The sequence below is a fragment of the Tachysurus fulvidraco genome, chromosome 12 (assembly GCF_022655615.1).
Source record: "Tachysurus fulvidraco isolate hzauxx_2018 chromosome 12, HZAU_PFXX_2.0, whole genome shotgun sequence".
Taxonomy (NCBI): domain Eukaryota; kingdom Metazoa; phylum Chordata; class Actinopteri; order Siluriformes; family Bagridae; genus Tachysurus; species Tachysurus fulvidraco.
The window spans coordinates 12,970,521-12,988,924 of record NC_062529.1 but is presented as its reverse complement, the minus strand read 5'-3'; the positions used below and the strand labels follow the sequence as shown (position 1 = coordinate 12,988,924).

General features: G+C 38.2%; 1 protein-coding gene across 4 annotated transcripts in view; it reads left to right on the top strand.

Annotated features, from left to right (window-relative positions):
* Positions 1 to 9,516, top strand: part of kif26ab (kinesin family member 26Ab) — a 68,352-nt gene extending 58,836 nt beyond the window's left edge. For 3 of the 4 annotated variants that reach the window (XM_047821698.1, XM_027172524.2, XM_047821697.1), the window contains 7 exons: positions 1,367 to 1,526; positions 1,966 to 2,128; positions 2,599 to 5,920; positions 6,267 to 6,460; positions 6,809 to 6,832; positions 7,006 to 7,156; positions 7,247 to 9,516. In XM_047821698.1, coding sequence (XP_047677654.1) covers positions 1,367 to 1,526; positions 1,966 to 2,128; positions 2,599 to 5,920; positions 6,267 to 6,460; positions 6,809 to 6,832; positions 7,006 to 7,156; positions 7,247 to 7,425 — 4,193 coding nt within the window. In that variant the 3' untranslated portion in view covers positions 7,426 to 9,516. The remainder of the gene's footprint in view (positions 1 to 1,366; positions 1,527 to 1,965; positions 2,129 to 2,598; positions 5,921 to 6,266; positions 6,461 to 6,808; positions 6,833 to 7,005; positions 7,157 to 7,246) is intronic. The other variant, XM_047821696.1, reaches the window with a different exon arrangement.
* The last annotated feature ends 8,888 nt before the right edge of the window (positions 9,517 to 18,404 follow it).

The following is an 18,404-nucleotide window of genomic DNA, read 5'->3' as shown; positions in this document are numbered from 1 at the left end:
TCTGTCATTTTTATCAGTGGTTATGAGTAACAATGTACATGTAGCACAGATAATGTGAGGCAGCTTCTTCATGAACCTATTGTGCCCCTCAGAGCAACTTTATGTGACATAGAGAATGACAGTTTTAATGCCATGACAAAAGGTAATGATAGTTATTCAAGAGCTTTTGTGCATTAAGCTGTGGTGCACTGCAAATGTCCTCACAAAATGGTGTCATTTGTGACACAGACAATTTTATCTGACATTTCTTCTACGTTATTACATTTGAAGCACGTAGCAGTAAGAGTTTAATCTATACCAATGGTCCAGGATGTTTCAATGTCCATGGATGATGTCTTCTGTGAGCAGATAAGGACTTATGAATAGTACGACTTGCTGTGTATGTCTGCGTGTTTTATGTCGAGCTGTTAATTTGCTCAATTTGGTTCAGATTTGTATGTAGATTTCTTGGGAATAATTCACTGCAAGTAATGCTAGTCGCTGACGTACTCTAAGGGTGTTTAAATGTCTGTTGCTGTGTACACTTCCTGTCATTACTTTCAGAGTAGGGGTGTCAGTGGTGTGTTATAAACTCTACCTCTGTCTCAAACTCATGCTTTGAGCCATTTCATTGTTACTTGGAGCTCATGGCTCTCATATTTCTCAGTATTTAATGCTGTAATATCAGTTTCCTCAATGTTTCATGCTGTACTGTTACTGGTAATTTACAGGTTGTGATAACATAATTTCCCACCTTGGGACAGCCAGTGTGCAAAGTGGGAAACAAACGAATGCATCTACGAAAGTGTGTCATTTATTTGTTCTTTCAGTGCATATAAAGCTCATTAAGCTACTTTAATTGCACATTTACTGTTACATACCTAAGTGGGTACTGGTATTATGAACATTTAAACATGCATGCAACATTTTGGACTGAAATTGCAGTACAACAGCATTATGATTGTGGTGAGGTAGCTTTTCAGCTAATGTTAGTGGTAACTCTAAAATTGATGAATACCTTCTCAAAACAGTGATTAGTATGGTCATTGTCATAGATTTCACCAAGTACTGTATCTGTATATTAACTGATCGAAAGCCAAAATTGCTATAAACTACTTTAAAAGTAGAGAAGGGGACTTTACAATGTTCACAGTATGCACAAACATGTTGATTTGATGTCACTCCATAAACCAGAAAGAACATGGTAGTAGAGAACACTTACATACTTCTGAGTGTGTTAATGGTTGTAAGTGAGGAAATTACATGTTGCAAGTTTGTTTCAAATGCATCATAAGTGTCCTTATACACTGTTATGCCTAATATGCCCTAAGAACTTTAACAAATTTCTTTCTCTTTTTTCTCTCCTATTTCCTCTCCTCCCTCCCAGTGTCTGGTGGTAGAAGTAGACTGCACCTCATCGACCTGGGCAGCTGTGAAAAGGTGCTTAGTAAGAGCAGGGATGGAGGAGGCGGTCTGTGTCTATCTCTCACAGCCTTAGGCAATGTCATCCTGGCTTTGACAAATGGAGCCAAACATGTACCATACAGGTAGGAGAAATCAGAATGGGCCATTTTTTTATTTTTTTTTACCAATACTTGTGATGGTAAAAAATTCTTTCTCTTGAAGATCATATACAGATTTTTTTATTTGCTATTTTTCATGTGATCTTACTAAAGACAGACAAGGGTTATTGTTATTCAATTTTCCAAAGACGTAACAGAGAAAGAGTGAACATGTAATCAAAGCTGACAGCAACAAGATCACACATGCTGAGTGGTGGTGACAGGTTTACTGTCAGCTTTGTATGCTGCTGATGTCATTCATAGAGCTCTGTAGCGTACTGTGTAAAGTTAAATTTGCACCTCTTTAAACTATTTGATCATTTCAGGTAATGTCTAAAATACTGACTCTGTTAAAACAAGAAAAAAAAAACATAAAAGCTCTTAGAAAAGTATTTACCTACTTCTAAATTTTTGTATTCTTTAGGGATAGTAAGCTTACAATGCTGCTTCGTGACTCACTTGGGAACATCAACTGCAGGACAACAATGATAGCGCATGTCTCAGACTCACCTGGTCATTATGCTGATTCACTCACCACTATCCAGCTTGCTTCCCGAATTCACCGCATGAGAAAGAAAAAGTCCAAGGTAAGAATCTCATTGTTTAAAACTGTTTGTGTGAAAAGCTGTGATTTTCATTCAATGTTGTCTATGAAAATATGCTTTTGAAGTGTTTTGAAAGCAAAAATGTTGCTAGAGGTGAATATAACCATAAATGTGGAAATTTGAAGAAAAATGACGTAAAAGCTAGATTTCTAACACTAAAAAATTATAATACTTGGTTTCAGCTTATTATTATTATTATTATTATTATTATTATGATAATAATAATAATAATAATAATAATAATAATAATAATAATAATAATAATAATAATAATAATAATAATAATGGTAAGTCCAGTATTTACACTATTTCCTTTGGAAGAAAATCATGCAGTAGTTCAGTATGACAAAATAATATGTGATTTTTAACATTGATATTTAGTTAGAATTACCATCATATAGGCACCCTGGTTCATATAATTAATGCAAATTTATACTTTATTCCTACCACAGTACGCATCCAGTTCTTCTGGTGGTGAAAGCTCTTGTGATGAAGGAAGGATTCGCCGACCCCCACATTTAAGACCCTTCCATCCACGGACAGTGGCCCTGGACCCAGATCTACCATCACTATTGAGTGATCCAGATTACTCCTCAAGCAGTGAACAGTCATGTGATACTGTGATTTATGTTGGCCCTGGTGGTGCTACAATTTCTGATCGAGAACTCAGTGACAATGAGGGTCCACCAGCCTTTGTTCCAATAATCCCATCCCTTAACAGAAAGCAACGTGGCAAGGAAGGACAAACTGACAGAGACCTTTTCAAATGCAACACTTTTGCTGAGCTTCAAGAGCGGCTGGAATGTATTGATGGCAGTGAGGAGCCAAGTGCTTTTGTTGGTGAAGCTAGAGGAAGCCAAGTAAGCCCTAAGACAGACATTATCTCAATAAAGCCCAAAGAAGGGACTATTTTGGGTCCTTTTATGTCTCCTACAAAAACAGTTTCCCAGCAGGACAGTATTTTATCCAAACAGCCAGTTTCTGCTCAGAATAAACTGCCCAGCAGCCCCAAACACAAATCCAAAAATGACCATTCCAAATGGCAAAATGCATCAGTGTCAGATGGAGATATGCCTGTGACAGCATGTTGTGCAAGGGCAGATAGCGAAAAGGGGACGGTAACAGACAGCTCAGCTCCATGCTCCCCAGGGAAGCAAGATAAAATAAAAACATTTCAAAACTCAGAGCCAGTGGTGAGAGAAAAGGTATTCTTCAATAGGAAACATCTACCCAAACCTGCTCCTCCACCCCCACAACAAATGGACTCTACAAGGTCTAATAGTGAATCAGAAGAAAAGTCTAGTATACGGATACCACCCATTGGAATGAGCCATCAAGTACAGAAGCAGTGTGTTTCAGGTGGCAACTCTCCTCTTTTGAGTAGGGTTCATCACCTAAACCCCAAGACCCCACTAGAAGTTTGCCAGCTAAAGTCCACACTTAGGGAGCGAGATATCTTAAGAACTACAGTTACTCTGCAGCAGCCAGTTGAGCTAAATGGAGAGGATGAGCTGGTGTTCACCCTTGTAGAAGAACTAGCAATTGGAAGTATTATGGACAATGGAAGACCCTCCAGTATCATAAGCTTCAATAGTGATTGTTCTGTACAGGCCCTTGCTTCAGGATCTCGGCCAGTAAGCATTATCAGCAGCATCAATGATGAGTTTGATGCCTATACATCCAGTGTGGGTGCCTCTCAAGTAAATATTGAGATGGTCGCACCATTTCCAGAAGAAACATTTGTCTCTTTAGACAGTCATGGTTCTTCTATCAGTTCATGGCTTAGTGAAGTAAGTGTCTGCACCATAGAAAGTGAAGGGGCACAATCTGCAGATGTCTTCCTTCCTGATGGTATACAAATTGAACCAGGAAGTGGTTTCTACCTTGATTCTCCTGGCATATTCCAAACTAGTCCACAGAAGGAACCCAATAACTCATTGAATGATAGTGGCTTTAGTTTCTCTGATCTGGATAGTGACAGTGCCACATCAAGTAAGCTCTCATTAAGTAAATGTTCATCTTCTCCAGATTCCACTAAAGCCTCCATCAGAAATACTTTAAGAATGACGAAACCAAATAACATAAACTCATCTCCAACCCAGACTCTGCAAGAACCATACAGTGTCCATTGCAGTCTTCCCAGGAAAATGAAACCTACCTCATCCACAGTTCAGTCTGGTAGCATCAGTGAGTGCAGTAATGGTAGCAGATGGAGACGTGAACCACTGAGGCTAGAGAGCAAGTCAGGTGACCCATGGCACAGACAAGAGATTGTGTCAGCGTTGCCAGTGGCCTCAAATTCAAGTCCACCATTCAAACAGTCAAAAAATGGAATAAGTGGCATACCTACAAGAAAGGCAGGCACAGACTTTAACAGTATTTCACAAATACCCACAATGACACAGCGGTCTACTTCATCCTTAAGGGTGGTAGATGGATGTGAAAAATCTACCAGCATTAAAAAGGTAGAGACACCCAGCAAAATGCCACAGTTCAGAAGAGGTGCAACCACGCTTGGAACTGTTCCAGTCATTCATACATCCGTTGATGTCAAGGTTGGTCTTGACATTGGATCATCAGGTAACTGGAAGTTTTCATCTTTGGAAAAAAATGTGAAAGCAAATAAGGACATTAGTATACTGCCAGGTGGTGTATTACCTCCTCCACCTCCAGTGCGTAAGTCCAGTCTGGATCAGAAGAATCGAATCTTGCTACCAGCAAGTGCCTTAAAGTCTGCATGTGAGACCGGAAAGTCACTGGTACTCAGGCCTGCAAAGTCAGAGGATGAATATGATCTACGGTACAGAGGAGACTCCCACAGTTTAAAAACATCCAATTTGAGGTTAGATCATAGTTTACTAAAAGCCACATCAAGTCTCAAAGCCAGAGGAGCAAGAGGGGAAGCTGGACAAATGTATGGAAGCCAAGTATCCTTAGAAAGATCTGACAGTTTGACATCTTTAGGATCTAAACCCATGCTCAGTCGAGAGAACAGTGGGGCCAGTCTTGGTGGAAAGTCAAGCAAATCGGTTACTAAGTTTGGATCACCTGTTGCCACCTCTTCCCCAAACACTACCTCTCCAAATGCCTGTGTTAATCAATTCAACATGGGAAAATGTGGGCAGATCAAAAATAGCCTTAATGCAAGACCAGTGCCTGTAAATGGAAACAAAGCTCGCACATTGTCTGCAAGCAATTCCAAAGCACTAAGTTCCTCAACTAAGTCTCTCACAACATCCACAACAAGGAATGCTAGTCTCCCACCTTCAGGAAAGAGTGCATTACCTCGTTCAGGAGTAGGAAGTAATGCTAAATGTACCAGGGGAACTATAATGGGTACTAAGCAAGCCATGCGAGCAACTAACAGTCGGGTAGGTGAGCTGGCATCCGGTAGTCCTTCTGGAAAACAAACAAAGGGATCTGGTGATTCTGACAGTGGAAATGACAGTGGTGTTAACCTTAATGATGACAAGCATACACCTATCCCCATCCTGCCTTCTCCTTATAGCAAGATCACTGCTCCAAGACGTCCACAGAGGTATAGCAGCGGGCATGGAAGTGACAATAGCAGTGTCCTGAGTGGAGAGCTGCCTCCTGCAATGGGGCGAACTGCACTGTTCTACCACAGTGGAGGGAGTAGTGGGTATGAGAGCATGATCAGAGACAGTGAGGCTACTGGAAGTGCATCTTCAGCTCATGACTCTATGAGTGAAAGTGGGATGTCTTCCAATATGCGGCTCAGGAGCTCAAAACCACCCAAAAAGAGATCTAATGGTGAGTAATATGTAATCCTACAGGTGATACATACTCAGTTTTTCCAATAAATGTTTTTCCTTATAGTTTCTTAGGAACCTTCTTTCTTATCTTACTTACTTATCTGTGTGACCGATACATTTTCATTAATTTCTTTTTAGTAAATAAATCTCTTCTCTGTGATGTGTCCTTATTTTGCATGGATACATTGGAGATGCTTTTCACTCTGGCCATTTGTGCATCAATGTATGATGCTGATTTCTTGTGTTCACAGTTGTTTTATTTCGCAAAAGGTTTTTATTATTTGTTATTATTGTTCAACTTGTATTGAACAACTTGTGCCATCCACATGATTCGGATATTCTAGGCATTCAGAGGCGGCGTCTCATCCCTGCTCCTTTACCAGACACCTCCTCTCTGGGAATGAAGGCTGGCACCACAGGTCAGTGGGTGGACTTACCCCCTATAGCTGGTCCGTTGAAAGAACCCTTTGAAATCAAGGTGTATGAGATTGATGATGTAGAGCGGTTGCAGCGGCGGAGACAAGAACAGCCAACTGAGGTGAGTAAATGAGGTTGTCTGAGATCCATATTAAACTGTTCAGGAAGTGGCTCAGTGATTTTCCAGTTAGGATGTAATATTTTCATTATGCTTAAAATATTAGTGTTGATTCACATGTTGAATCTTCTTTAAGTTCAAACACTCAATCAAGTCCCCACTCATTATTTTGAAGGTAATCATATGAGCATTAGCTGAGGCCTTGACATTGAAATTATTTGTCATCCTCTTACATCTTTTGAAAAGATATTGATAGCTTGGATGACTGTGTATGAATATGTATATGTATAAAAGGCACATTTATATTCCATTATAGAACTAAGATTTACATCCCTCTTTTTTCTCTTCCAGCAGACAATTCAGGATGTTGATAAGGTATGTTGATCAGGCCATGTGTATTCTTGTCTGACAATACCAGGAAAATATTTTAGATATTTGCTGTATCATGTAATTAATTTGTAGAGTCAGTGCTACATTTTTGTTGGAATACTTTACTAATTCATTTTGGTCTATATATTATTTTAATTTATTTTTGCATAAATCTGTAGGGTTTTCTGCATTTTAACACAAAACTAAAAGACGTTGAGCGGCGGCAGCAACAGATCAGAGATCTAAGATTAAAACATGGCAATCTGAAGGAAGAACTCGAGGACACCAAAACCAGATTAATGATGGACCCCAGAAAGTGGATTGGAGAGTGTGAGTTACAGTTACATTTAAGTATTACTCTTGAATAAGTTCATTTTAAATGTTCTCCATTAAGTAATGATTGAATGTTCCCCTATACAGTCGAAGTGGACCAGGACTTGGACCCAGAGTCACAGGAGTATTTGGAGGAACTAGAGCAAGTCACAAGTGAACTGGAGTATTGTGTCAACCTATGCAAGTCACGTGTTATGATGGTGACTTGCTTTGACATCAGAGTAGCATCAGAGATACAAGAAGGACCGCGGGAAGTGGAGGTATGAAATTAGGTTGGGTTAAAAATGGATATAAACGATGAGGCGTAGAATTGAGAAAGAATTTTGGAAGTCTAAATGGAAGGAAAATGAAATGTAGCAGCCAATTCACTGATACGAAGAACAACAACAACAACAAAAAAAAAAAAAGCCAATGAATAAACTTTAAAAGACTGGAGCACTGAACACTACATAGAGGAGGACTGTGTTATCTTTGAGAAATGACTGGTACTGGTAATTTATAGTGCCTCTCTCTGTGTAATGGATTTAAATGGAAAAAAGCAACAACTTGATTTTTTGGATCATCAAATATGTTGAAACAAGACAGACTGTCATCATTTAGCCAAGAGTTTTTCTGCTATACCACAAAGTGCCTTTGTGATATAATTTCAATCATTATTTTTTGTATTGGTGCTAGTGCTCTAACCAGCATACCTAAGCCAACCCGTAACATATTACTTTTAAGAAGAAAATGATTTTATATTACATTGTATAGTGTATTTATATGATGAAACAGTCTGTAAAATACCATTTTTGTTTGAAAATTAAAGGCAAGGGGAAACGAAAGCAGTAAGCTAATGTTATTGCATTTTCCTAGACTTTGCCTTTCTCCTGTGCTATCACCTTTCAGCATTGTCATCTAACCTCTGGAGCCTTATGTTCTCTTTCTAGTGACTGTGTGACTTTCTAACTTACATATCAAGCAAATCTCTGATGTTTTTTTTAAAGAGCTATGTTTGTAATACTGTTGTCAACCACTGCCAACTTTGGTTGAGTCCATGCATAACATAAATCCCTACAACTTTGACTCAGTTGCCTTAATTAATTTAAGGTGAATAGAACACGACACATGATCATATCTGTAAAAAAAAAAACTTAATCAAAATGATTGATGTCTTGCATTTGGTGTTCATTTTGAGACACTTGACTCTTGTCTCTCTTTTGTCACTAAAATTGAATGTACATAAAAAAAGAAATTCAATAAGAACCCACTCCCAAAAAAAATAGAAGGCCCAGAATGTGACCTATCCTGCTTTTTATCTAATTTACAGTTAAATCCAGACATATTGCATGACAAAAAAAAATGTTAGCTCCGGTCCTTGTTTACATTTACTGGGATCACAGTAGTGTGAATTCATCACTGGACTCGTTAGAATAGCTGTTTTTTGAATATAGCATGATTCATGCAGTGTGAAAGGTAGAGTTCAGCAAAGACTGAGATGTTTCTCAACCAGCAGATATCAGAAAGTTAAAAAGTTGAAAAGCTGAGAGAAAGGTGATCATGATTGTCCAGTGAAAACGGAGTACTGAGATAGTTGGCATTTGCCATTGTTACACACCATGCACTGATTAAATTGTCAATACAAAACTGCTACAGACGTTTTAACATTGTTTTAATGAACCACTGTGGATAAGATACACTGGAGTACACATGCCAGGCATTGGTTCTATGCAGTCTGTTCATGTAGAACCTCAAAATGCTTTTGCCTTTAGCACAAATGCACTGGCCTTATTTGGAGTTTTGGAGCATTTCTTTCTGCCTTTTCTTAATGCTCTTTAAAGATCAACTTGCCTGAACTGTCAAATATACCTCTGTATTCCTGATGTCATTGAGGCAACTGTACAGGTGTAGATTGTCCACAATGGCTGTTTGTTAGCTGTCTTTCAGACTATATTTGTGAGTGACTTTTGCATACCAGCATAATAACAAAGGTAGTTATTTCTACTATTCATCAGATTGAATTACAAAAACCTTTCCTAGTTAACCTTTACAAGTACACATGCTCAGGCCCTTTCTTACAATGCTGCATGATTTTTTTTTTTAATTTTACTATTAAGGTATGTTCTTGTTCATTTTTACATGTATTTTTTAATGATGATGCTGGAGTTCACTGTCATGGGGAGTTCGAAACATGAATTAACCAACTAATACCAAACATTTTTTTTATTCAAAATGTATGTTATGTCATATTTCATATCAGATCATATTTTCTAATGTTTTTTGGTTTTGTAAAAGATTTTCAAACTGTGTAAAAATGTATAATATTGCAACTTGGTATGACTTCTTTTTTGTTGTGAATAAACACATGTTCCTTCTTATTGTGGTGTGAATCTCAGTTTTACATACAATTATGAGTTATGTAGGTTGATGGCCTTAAAATAGTTGAAAATACAGAATTGCTAAAAATGCAGAATTCTTTTATTTAAAACAAGGTATTTATTACAAGGCAGAGTTCATTTAATGTTATTTAGTTATTTATTATGGTGAAATGTGGATTAAAAATAAAATTAGCAAAGCCTCCAAGTTTCAAATGTGTGTCAAAAATATTTGTGTGCAAAATATAAAAACAGTCAGTCTTCTAGAGTAATCTCTCTAATGATTTGTTACAGTGCTGTGGCACATAGCAAAGCAGCATGAGTGTTACTCAAGCTGTAGGAGGAACTGTGGAACTAATATAGAGTAATATATTTGGATTAGAGGTGTGACATCAAACTGTTAGTATATTTATATATACAGTATATATTAAAATACATTGGCTTATTTTATATGACTAATTTTGTTTTCTTGTAAAACTATAGTGTAAGTTGCATGAACACTAAAACAAAACACTAAGATCAGTTCATTCTCTGTGTAATGATTATACATGGAATTGATCATATGCACATATTTTAGTACATGCAGCACCAAAAGCTCAGAAAAAAAATGGCAGGTAATCCACAGGTGTTGAATTAGAAATAGTCAGTGCTGTGGATGGTCATTATCTCTGCCAGCAAAACATGCATGCATGCATGCACGCACACACACCACAAACTACCCTGTAACCCGGTAATCTTGTTGTGCTTCCACCTGCTCTGAAGCGAATTCGCTTTTGATTGAGGACCCACTCTTGTATACACACAATCATGCACATAAAATTCATGTTTAGAATGATAACCATAAAATGGCCAGGTTACAGAATCCGAGCTGATAACTACAGTCCAGCACAGAACACAATATGTTCTTGGCAAAGAACATAGACTGCACAGTTTAATTACTGTATAATATGGCCTTCCCCATTTATCCGATTATGATTACGGCGCTTGCCAGAGTTTGAGAGGATATCCTCGCAATGTGTTCTTCTAATACATTTTAGCAGAGCTGCTTAAATTTAGACTTGGACTGCATATTGCTAGGTAATCCCCTACTTACAGAGCAAATACAATAACCTCAGCCTGCTCCAATCTTTCCTCCCCACTGTTGATTTAATTTGATTGAAACCAGAGCATACAGTAGTAATGATTTAGCTGCTCTGTTGGAGCATCTGGCTTCTATATTGCTAATCAGATCTGCGGGTTTTAGTCTTGCTGGCTATGAGTGCTTTTTGACAGCAGGCAAGAGGATTGTATCTTTCAAATGGCAATGATTAAACTGTACATATTATAACTTAGGAAATTTTTTTATCTCTGACATGGCTTAATTTTGCCTTTTTCTGTCATTGTTATTGTAATGATAGCTCACATCTACATAGCACAAGCACATCACCAGAAATTTGGCATGTCACTTTTTTACCATTTATATGGTACACATTGCAAACAATTTTGAGTAGATTTAAGTGGCAGCAGCACATACAAATTGAACAAATATGATCAAATGTTTGTGGATTTGGCAAAAATCAATTGGGAGTCATGGAATATTTCCCTTTCTTGTTTCCATGATGTGAATCTAGACCATGATGAAAGTTTCTGCTCATGTTGAGTTAATTCAGCTTTCAGGCAAGGATAATACGTGCCACGGATTGACAACACCACTGAGACACTCCATACTGTCTGAGAGAGTTGTGATAGGTTGTTATGCTGGTGGATCAAGGCTTTTTAAAGGCTAGTTTGACCTTGAGAGTCTCTGGCCTCTCCACTGGTGAGGAACATGAGAGCAGTGTAATGAGGGAGAGTTAAGGGAAAAGTCAGGATGATTCCCTGCAAATCGAGTCAAGCTGAGGCTGTTCATAATCGATCAAAATGCAGACCTGGAGTTTTTACTAGAGCCTTGTGCACTGATAACTGCTGCTTATTGATTATATGATGTAACCAAGTACAAATTTTTAGTTGTATGGAATAATAATAATAGAAAATAGGAATAAAAATGAGCAGCTGGTAGGACATATGAAAAGATATATGCAACACAGTATATCGGGCCCATAAAACTAATTATCAGCAAATTATAGTTGTCTAATACCATCCCATGCTCTTAACCTTGAAAATGAGATGCTCTCTGTGCCTTTTTAAACCCAGTGCAGTGAGAGCATGGTCCATAAAGAGGAAGTGATCTTTAGATTTACTTCCTCCAGTCATTTCTAATGAGCAGAGCTACCCACACCTTAACGATGCAGGGTCTCTCATTTGGTCACTCCCATAAAAATGCATCTTTGATTTGTAGGGGAACCTAAACCAATCTCTATATTGCTTAGGGAGATCAAGGAGAACATTATCACCCCCTGTGTAATTTATTTTGGTTTGGTCCTGACATGAAATATTCATGTTTTAATTTACTAGGTCCTTATTTACTCTACAACCTCAAAGGTTCTTTTTGACACCGTTGTTTTCTCCACTGCATGGTTTGAATATTTATTTGCTTGTTAAATGGTTTCACTGATGACTACCCAAGAGCTCACAAAATTAATTCAACATTGCATTTAACCATTGGTGGACAATTGATTAAATCATTTATTCTTACTTATATAGAGATACTTTTTAAGAATAATCTAGAAGATGGCCTTATGAACAACCATAATACCTTTTCATTTTATGAGGCTACTCGCATTGTTCTGGTGTTGTGGGGTTGTTCGTGCCACCCAGTGTCTTAGTGAGTTAGAAGATTAAAAGAGAATTTATGAGTGCCCTCTATTCAAGGGGTTATGCGGTTGGCCCAGGCATTGTTAGCAGGCTTGCAAGACTAGCAATTTACAACTCTGCAATCAGACTGAGTTCACCCTCGATACCATGCCCTGCCTCTTTTAAAGGGGAGCTATAAACCTAACCAAATGCTGCCACTTACTCTAAGTAATTAAAACAAGCTGGTTTGGAAAGAGACCTTAAATTACCTGAGTATGTGGGTGAAAACACATTGCTTCTCATTGCCTTTAAGGGTGCTGTAACTATTGACAAACCTTAACAAACACACACATCATTATCCAGCAGTTCCCAACCGAACCTTCCCACTGCTTAAGGCATGGCTGTCTCCTGGGACTTGGGGTCAGGGAACGGGCTCTTAGATTTGGGAAATGGTCTTGCACAAGGGTTTAAAGCTTTGAAAATCACTCTACAATTTAAAAGCCTAAAGAGGAGTATCTATGACTGAACCCTGTGGATAGTGAGTATGTCTGATTCCAAGAAATCAGTTAAGAAAAATAGAAATAATAAGGGTCAGCTGGATCTGACCCCGTAATACAGCTGGATCTCATTTGTGTAAATTTACTTCATGAGTGAAACAAAGTGATGGTCCAAAAAGCATCAGTGAAAATTTCCAAACAGGCACTTAAATATCAAAAGAACATTCACAGGCCAATGGCAGACACTGTCATGTTTTAAACAGCTCCTCCATGTATTTAAGCCTTTTAACTTCCCTCTCTACATTCCTCTACATACAATGGCCTTATTTGTGTGTGAGTCTGACATGTTTGGTGTGTACAGGGCTGCTTTTGCCTAGCCACCACCCTGGAGTCTAGAGTAATGGAGACACAGAACAACCACAGGACTGATCGGAGCTGACAGCAACCTGGCAGCAATCAGGGAGGCTGGGGCATCCTCATCATTATTCTCTCTCCCACATCCCATTGGGTTCCATTGTAAAGCAGATGAGAAGCATGCTGGGTGTCCAGAAACAAGTGATCCTGGCAAAATTAGACCTACATGATCTGGCAAAATTATGTTTAATGGACAGCAAGTGCAACAATCAACATCTATGGGGATAAGTCATTTTTCTGAAATGCATACAATGTGGGTAGATATATAAATTCTGCATCCATATAACAGGACATATATTTGTTTACAAAATCATTTAAATACTCTAAACAACTGCCAGCACACACAATAGGCAGAAAAACAAAGTACTTCTAGTTAGTCCTTTAGAAGAAGCACATGCTGTTATTTAGTTGATGCATTTTGATCTTAGTAGCGGTGCTTATGCTGAATGATCTTCCAGATGAAGCCTCCAATGCATCCTTCAGAATGTGCTGCCCTTCAGAAATAATTCGAAATTTAGAAATATATTTAAATAACCAAAGCTACAATGGGTTGCAATGGCCTGTTCTGGTTTTTTTTTTGCATGAAACTGGTAATGCTGTCCATGCTGTCCTATTGTCTCTACTGGTGCTAACATGTTGTATACAACACAAGCATCAGGCTATCAAATGTGTTAAAGAGATTCTCCATAACCTAAGCCAAGTTGCTGATTTCTGCATATAAAATAATGCTGCTTTTTGCATAGATTCCACCAATCACGAGCAGTTTCTCAAATCCCAAAACAAGAGCCCAAATCACATGACAAGCCCAAATATGTGGTTTCATGCCAGTTTCAGCTTCTACTCTTACACTGATTCTGACTCCATCAGGTCCCATGCGCCTAACAGATGGGCTCCTCTAATGAAAAAGAGCCCTTTTAATTAGCCTGTTCGAGGACATCACTTACCTTGCCCAGCCCTTTTTCCAATAAAGTTTCATTGACTGAGCCCTATACTGAGTTCACAACAACTGCCATCTGTTGGAGAGAGGCTCCAGGATGGCAGGGTGGCCTCTTGTGTTCCTTCCTACACCAGTGAGCCAGAAATGGGGCCAAAGGATTCAGGCAAAAGTCTGGCTTTGAGAGAACCTACCCTTGCCACCTTGCCCCATCTCAGCAGTTGACTTAGCAGTGATTTTTGGCAAGGTTATTGGGACATACATCATGTATGTTATTATAACAATGAAACCTGAATTTACATGGAACTGTCAGAGGGAGAAATTGAGTTTAGGTGTGCCATAGGCATGAATAGCTGCTTTAGACGAGGAGGGACTTTTCTTCTGCATCCTAACTGTCAGGCTGCTTGGGTTCTATCTACAGGATGTACATGCTATGCTCTTATAAAGACTGGATTTGTATACAAAAGAGAGACTTAAATACATATATGCCAATGAGACAAGCGGAAGAAGTTTGTTATGATCCTTTAAGAAAAGACATTTCTTTTGTCTGAATAGTGCTTTGTATTTTGTATGTTTCAATATTTGTCTATGTTATAACTTGCATGTTGTCCTTTTCTTTCTGTCTTAGGACATTAAAGCCAAAAATCAGACTAAATTTGGTGAAACATAATGATTATTGTGCTGAAGTGTTCTGTCCATGAGAGTACTCTATAGGGTTGAAGATATGGACAATTACAAAGGCCCAGAGTAAACAGGAGGCCAAGGAGACTGTGTAAATGTCTGGGATTTGGAGGATTAACCAGTCAGGGGGCAAAAAATTCCAACTGGTGCCCTGGCTGTCCATGAAAGATGAGTTTATTCAGTGCATTTTTCCCAACAACAAGCAGAACTCGTCAGTCCAGTTAAGTCTTTTTAGTTCTCCGTTTTTTTTTTTAAAGACTTTTGCTTTTTCCAATGCTTTGATGGTATTCCAAAACCATGTTTTGTAACTCTCCCTTTGAGATAAATTGCTTGTCTATGCTAAAAAACAGTCATAGAAAAATGTAAATAAAATTCCTTTGAACTATGCAAAAGAACAAGAAATTACAAGTTTTCACTTCATAGCAGGTTTTCACCACAAAATCACTGTGTTGTTCAGCTGATCAGAAGCTTCAGTCACAGCCCAAAGTTGTGGACTTATACACAATTGCCTTTCTTAATGATACTCCTTTCAACACAGCAAATGAGAAATATGTCCTTCAAAGCACACCTACAGACGGATTCATGAAATAAACATCAGTAACTGTTGTTGGGTTTTACAGAACAGAGAAGGCTTTCTATTTGCATTCAGAAGCTGTTCTCGTTCACAAGTAAAGAAGAATGTTTTTATTTCAGCCAAGGTGCTCGACAATAATACATCCAGTAATACATCTGCACAAGATTGCAGTAGAAATGATTCATTTAACTAGTCCTGTTTGGCATTTTCAGCGTATAAGGTGTGTGCATGTTAATGCATGTATGGTTGTATAGCTACAATTACAGGCCATAGTTCAGTGGTGCACCTGTGGTCTGTACTTTGTTCTATAGTGTTCAAATCAGTTACACACATTTATACCATATATAGTAAGATTCTGTGGGCTCAAATTTGCTTTTATATAGTGTACATTTACATTTCAATAGTAGAGATGTTTTTCTTACTTAGATCTAGTTCACATCAGAGCAGGCATGCTGTCTCTCAGGCTCTCGAATCTGTCTGCTGTGACACTGCTGTCTTAGTGACAGGATAAACACTGTCTGTTCCTCTCTCTCTTTCTCTCCTAGTAAATATATAAATTAGTCTCTTTGTGTGACACAAACACATGCTATCAAAAAAAAAACTGCTTCTGTAAAAGAAGTTTTCATTTGAATATATCTCAAGTATGAAGCAATATATTGTAATGAAAAAAATTAGGAAATGTATTCAAAGGAGTTTATATATAGAGCAAAGCAGTTCACACACACACACACACACACACACACACACACACACACACACACACACACACACACACACACACACACACACACACACACACACACACACACACACACACACACACACACACACTCTCTCTCTCTCTCTCACACACACAATACTGTATATACATACGTACATACACATAACTTCTTTTGTGCCTTTTGCCTAAACTTTGAGAAGATAAATCTATGAGGACAAAGATCCTAATAAAGAAAATGCTTATTCCAGCATAGCAGTGACAAAATACATGAAGTACTTCAGACTCATCCGAGTCAACAAGTCTGCAGGACAAATCCTGCTCAAACATCTTATACAGTTTTTCCGCATTTGTATTTTAAATGCTTTGAATGTAAATTAAGTGTAAGAGCTGAGAATCTTCCAAATAGATGGGTCATACATTGTTGTCTAGCCGGATGTCTTTAAATCTTAATCATGGTCACGTAGACCTTGGCTTTTTACTGTTACACATGTTATCACCTAAATGGCCACTTTAAATGGTAATCACGGTCACGTATACCCTTTTTTAGTGACGGTCCTTGATGCCCTGCTGCTGCTTCCATAATAACAATTAATCAAGGTTATTATTTCTAACTATGAGTTCTGAACATATTGCCTTATGATACTTAAGCCTTTTTGGGAATTAAATCTTATCGACGTGTATCTTGAAGTGGAATCTGGGAGCATACAATCTGTAATCTCTTACTCTATGCATCAATTAAATTTTTTTATTATCCTATGTGTACAGTCACTGAAACACCAGCATTGCATGATGAGACGTGGTAGTCTGACTCATGCTGTGGCCACAGTTCCTGTGACGGAGGCAGGTCTGGCAGGATTCATGATATCCTGCTATTATTTTATATGAGTTAGCTGGCAGGTAGGAGAGCTCCTCTGTCTCATTTTTATTCATGGCTGGTCAAGAAGAAAACAGGAGGAAAAATCTAGAGTACAGCGTGGGAGCGTGCCCAGCTTGGACTGGAGATAGTATGCACTTGAGTCGTTTCAGTAATGTTTTTAGGTTCAGCAAATTTGATCAGAAAGCAGTGGAACAATCACAAGCATTTTTTAATGTGGGTGACATATTTAAGGTATGTCTGTTCATCAATTGGTTTATTAAGTAGCTTATGCCCTCTGATGAGTACAGTAACATTTACAGTAAACAGGTAATGCTATGAAACAAGTCCCAGCAACCACGGCCAGTTTTCTGTCATCGAAGGGATATTGAAAGATATCGTGGGCAGCTTTGATAGCATGCTCAAGAGCTAATTATTATGCTTTATAGCACAAGTTCATGGACAAAAAAATCCCACAGGACACTAAAACCACAAAGATAAATTTAATGGATGCTCTTTTATGTATCTGCCATATTTCTACAGTAGGTTTCAGCATAATTTTGCTTGACCCTTAACGCAGATGTTCATTAAATTCTGCTGAAGCAGAGTGCTGGAACATTTCACTTATCAAGCTGTGATTTTGTTAAAGCATGTTCACAACTATTGATGACAGGAACTGTTTTACAGTGTGTGAATTTCAACAATTACAAATGTATACACTTAACGGCAAATTTTTTCAACACAAATATACAATTTTGTATTTTTTATAGCCTTAAGCAATATTTTGTTTGGCTCATATCTAAAAAGAATTGAAAAATTAAATAATGCAGCGGTGAATATAGGTGCTGGTAATGGGATTTCACAGCAGGGCTGCTGAGCTTAGTATCTGTAGGAGGGTGAGGATAGCTTTTACAATAAAGGAGAGTGTCAGACTGAATGTTGTTTGGGCGCCTTAGAAAGATGCTACCTGGTCAATCTCCAGTAGAGTTTTATCATGCCATGGGTCCAGCTAAAGAGATAATATCTTACAGTTGGCTTAGGATACCTATGACTGATTGTGGATACCCCAGGAGGAGCCTGCATGTTCTCAGCATGTTGCCACCATGATCCCCACCAGGAAAGGTCGAAGAAAAATGGATAAAAGAATGAAAGACATGTGAATAACTTTATTTGCATTATTTGGAAAAAAAAAAAGTCAGATGACTTTGACTGAACAATGAACAATTCCATGGTCCTGATTTAGGATTACAATCTGCTGAATGTTTTCTATGCACTGATGATAAGCCATCATTCAGGAGATTAAGAAAAAACCTCAGAGTCCAAGTCAAGACAGCTTTCTCATACTTGGGGTTACTACAGATAATTTTTCCAGCTGTTAGATCAAGATGTTAATGTGAACTACTCTCAAAGGATATATTCATTGTGTTTTCATGTTTCTTGTTACGTTCTTCTGCCTGAGATGAAACAGTTCTATTGATTTGTCTGAAAGAGCAAATTAGGCCTTT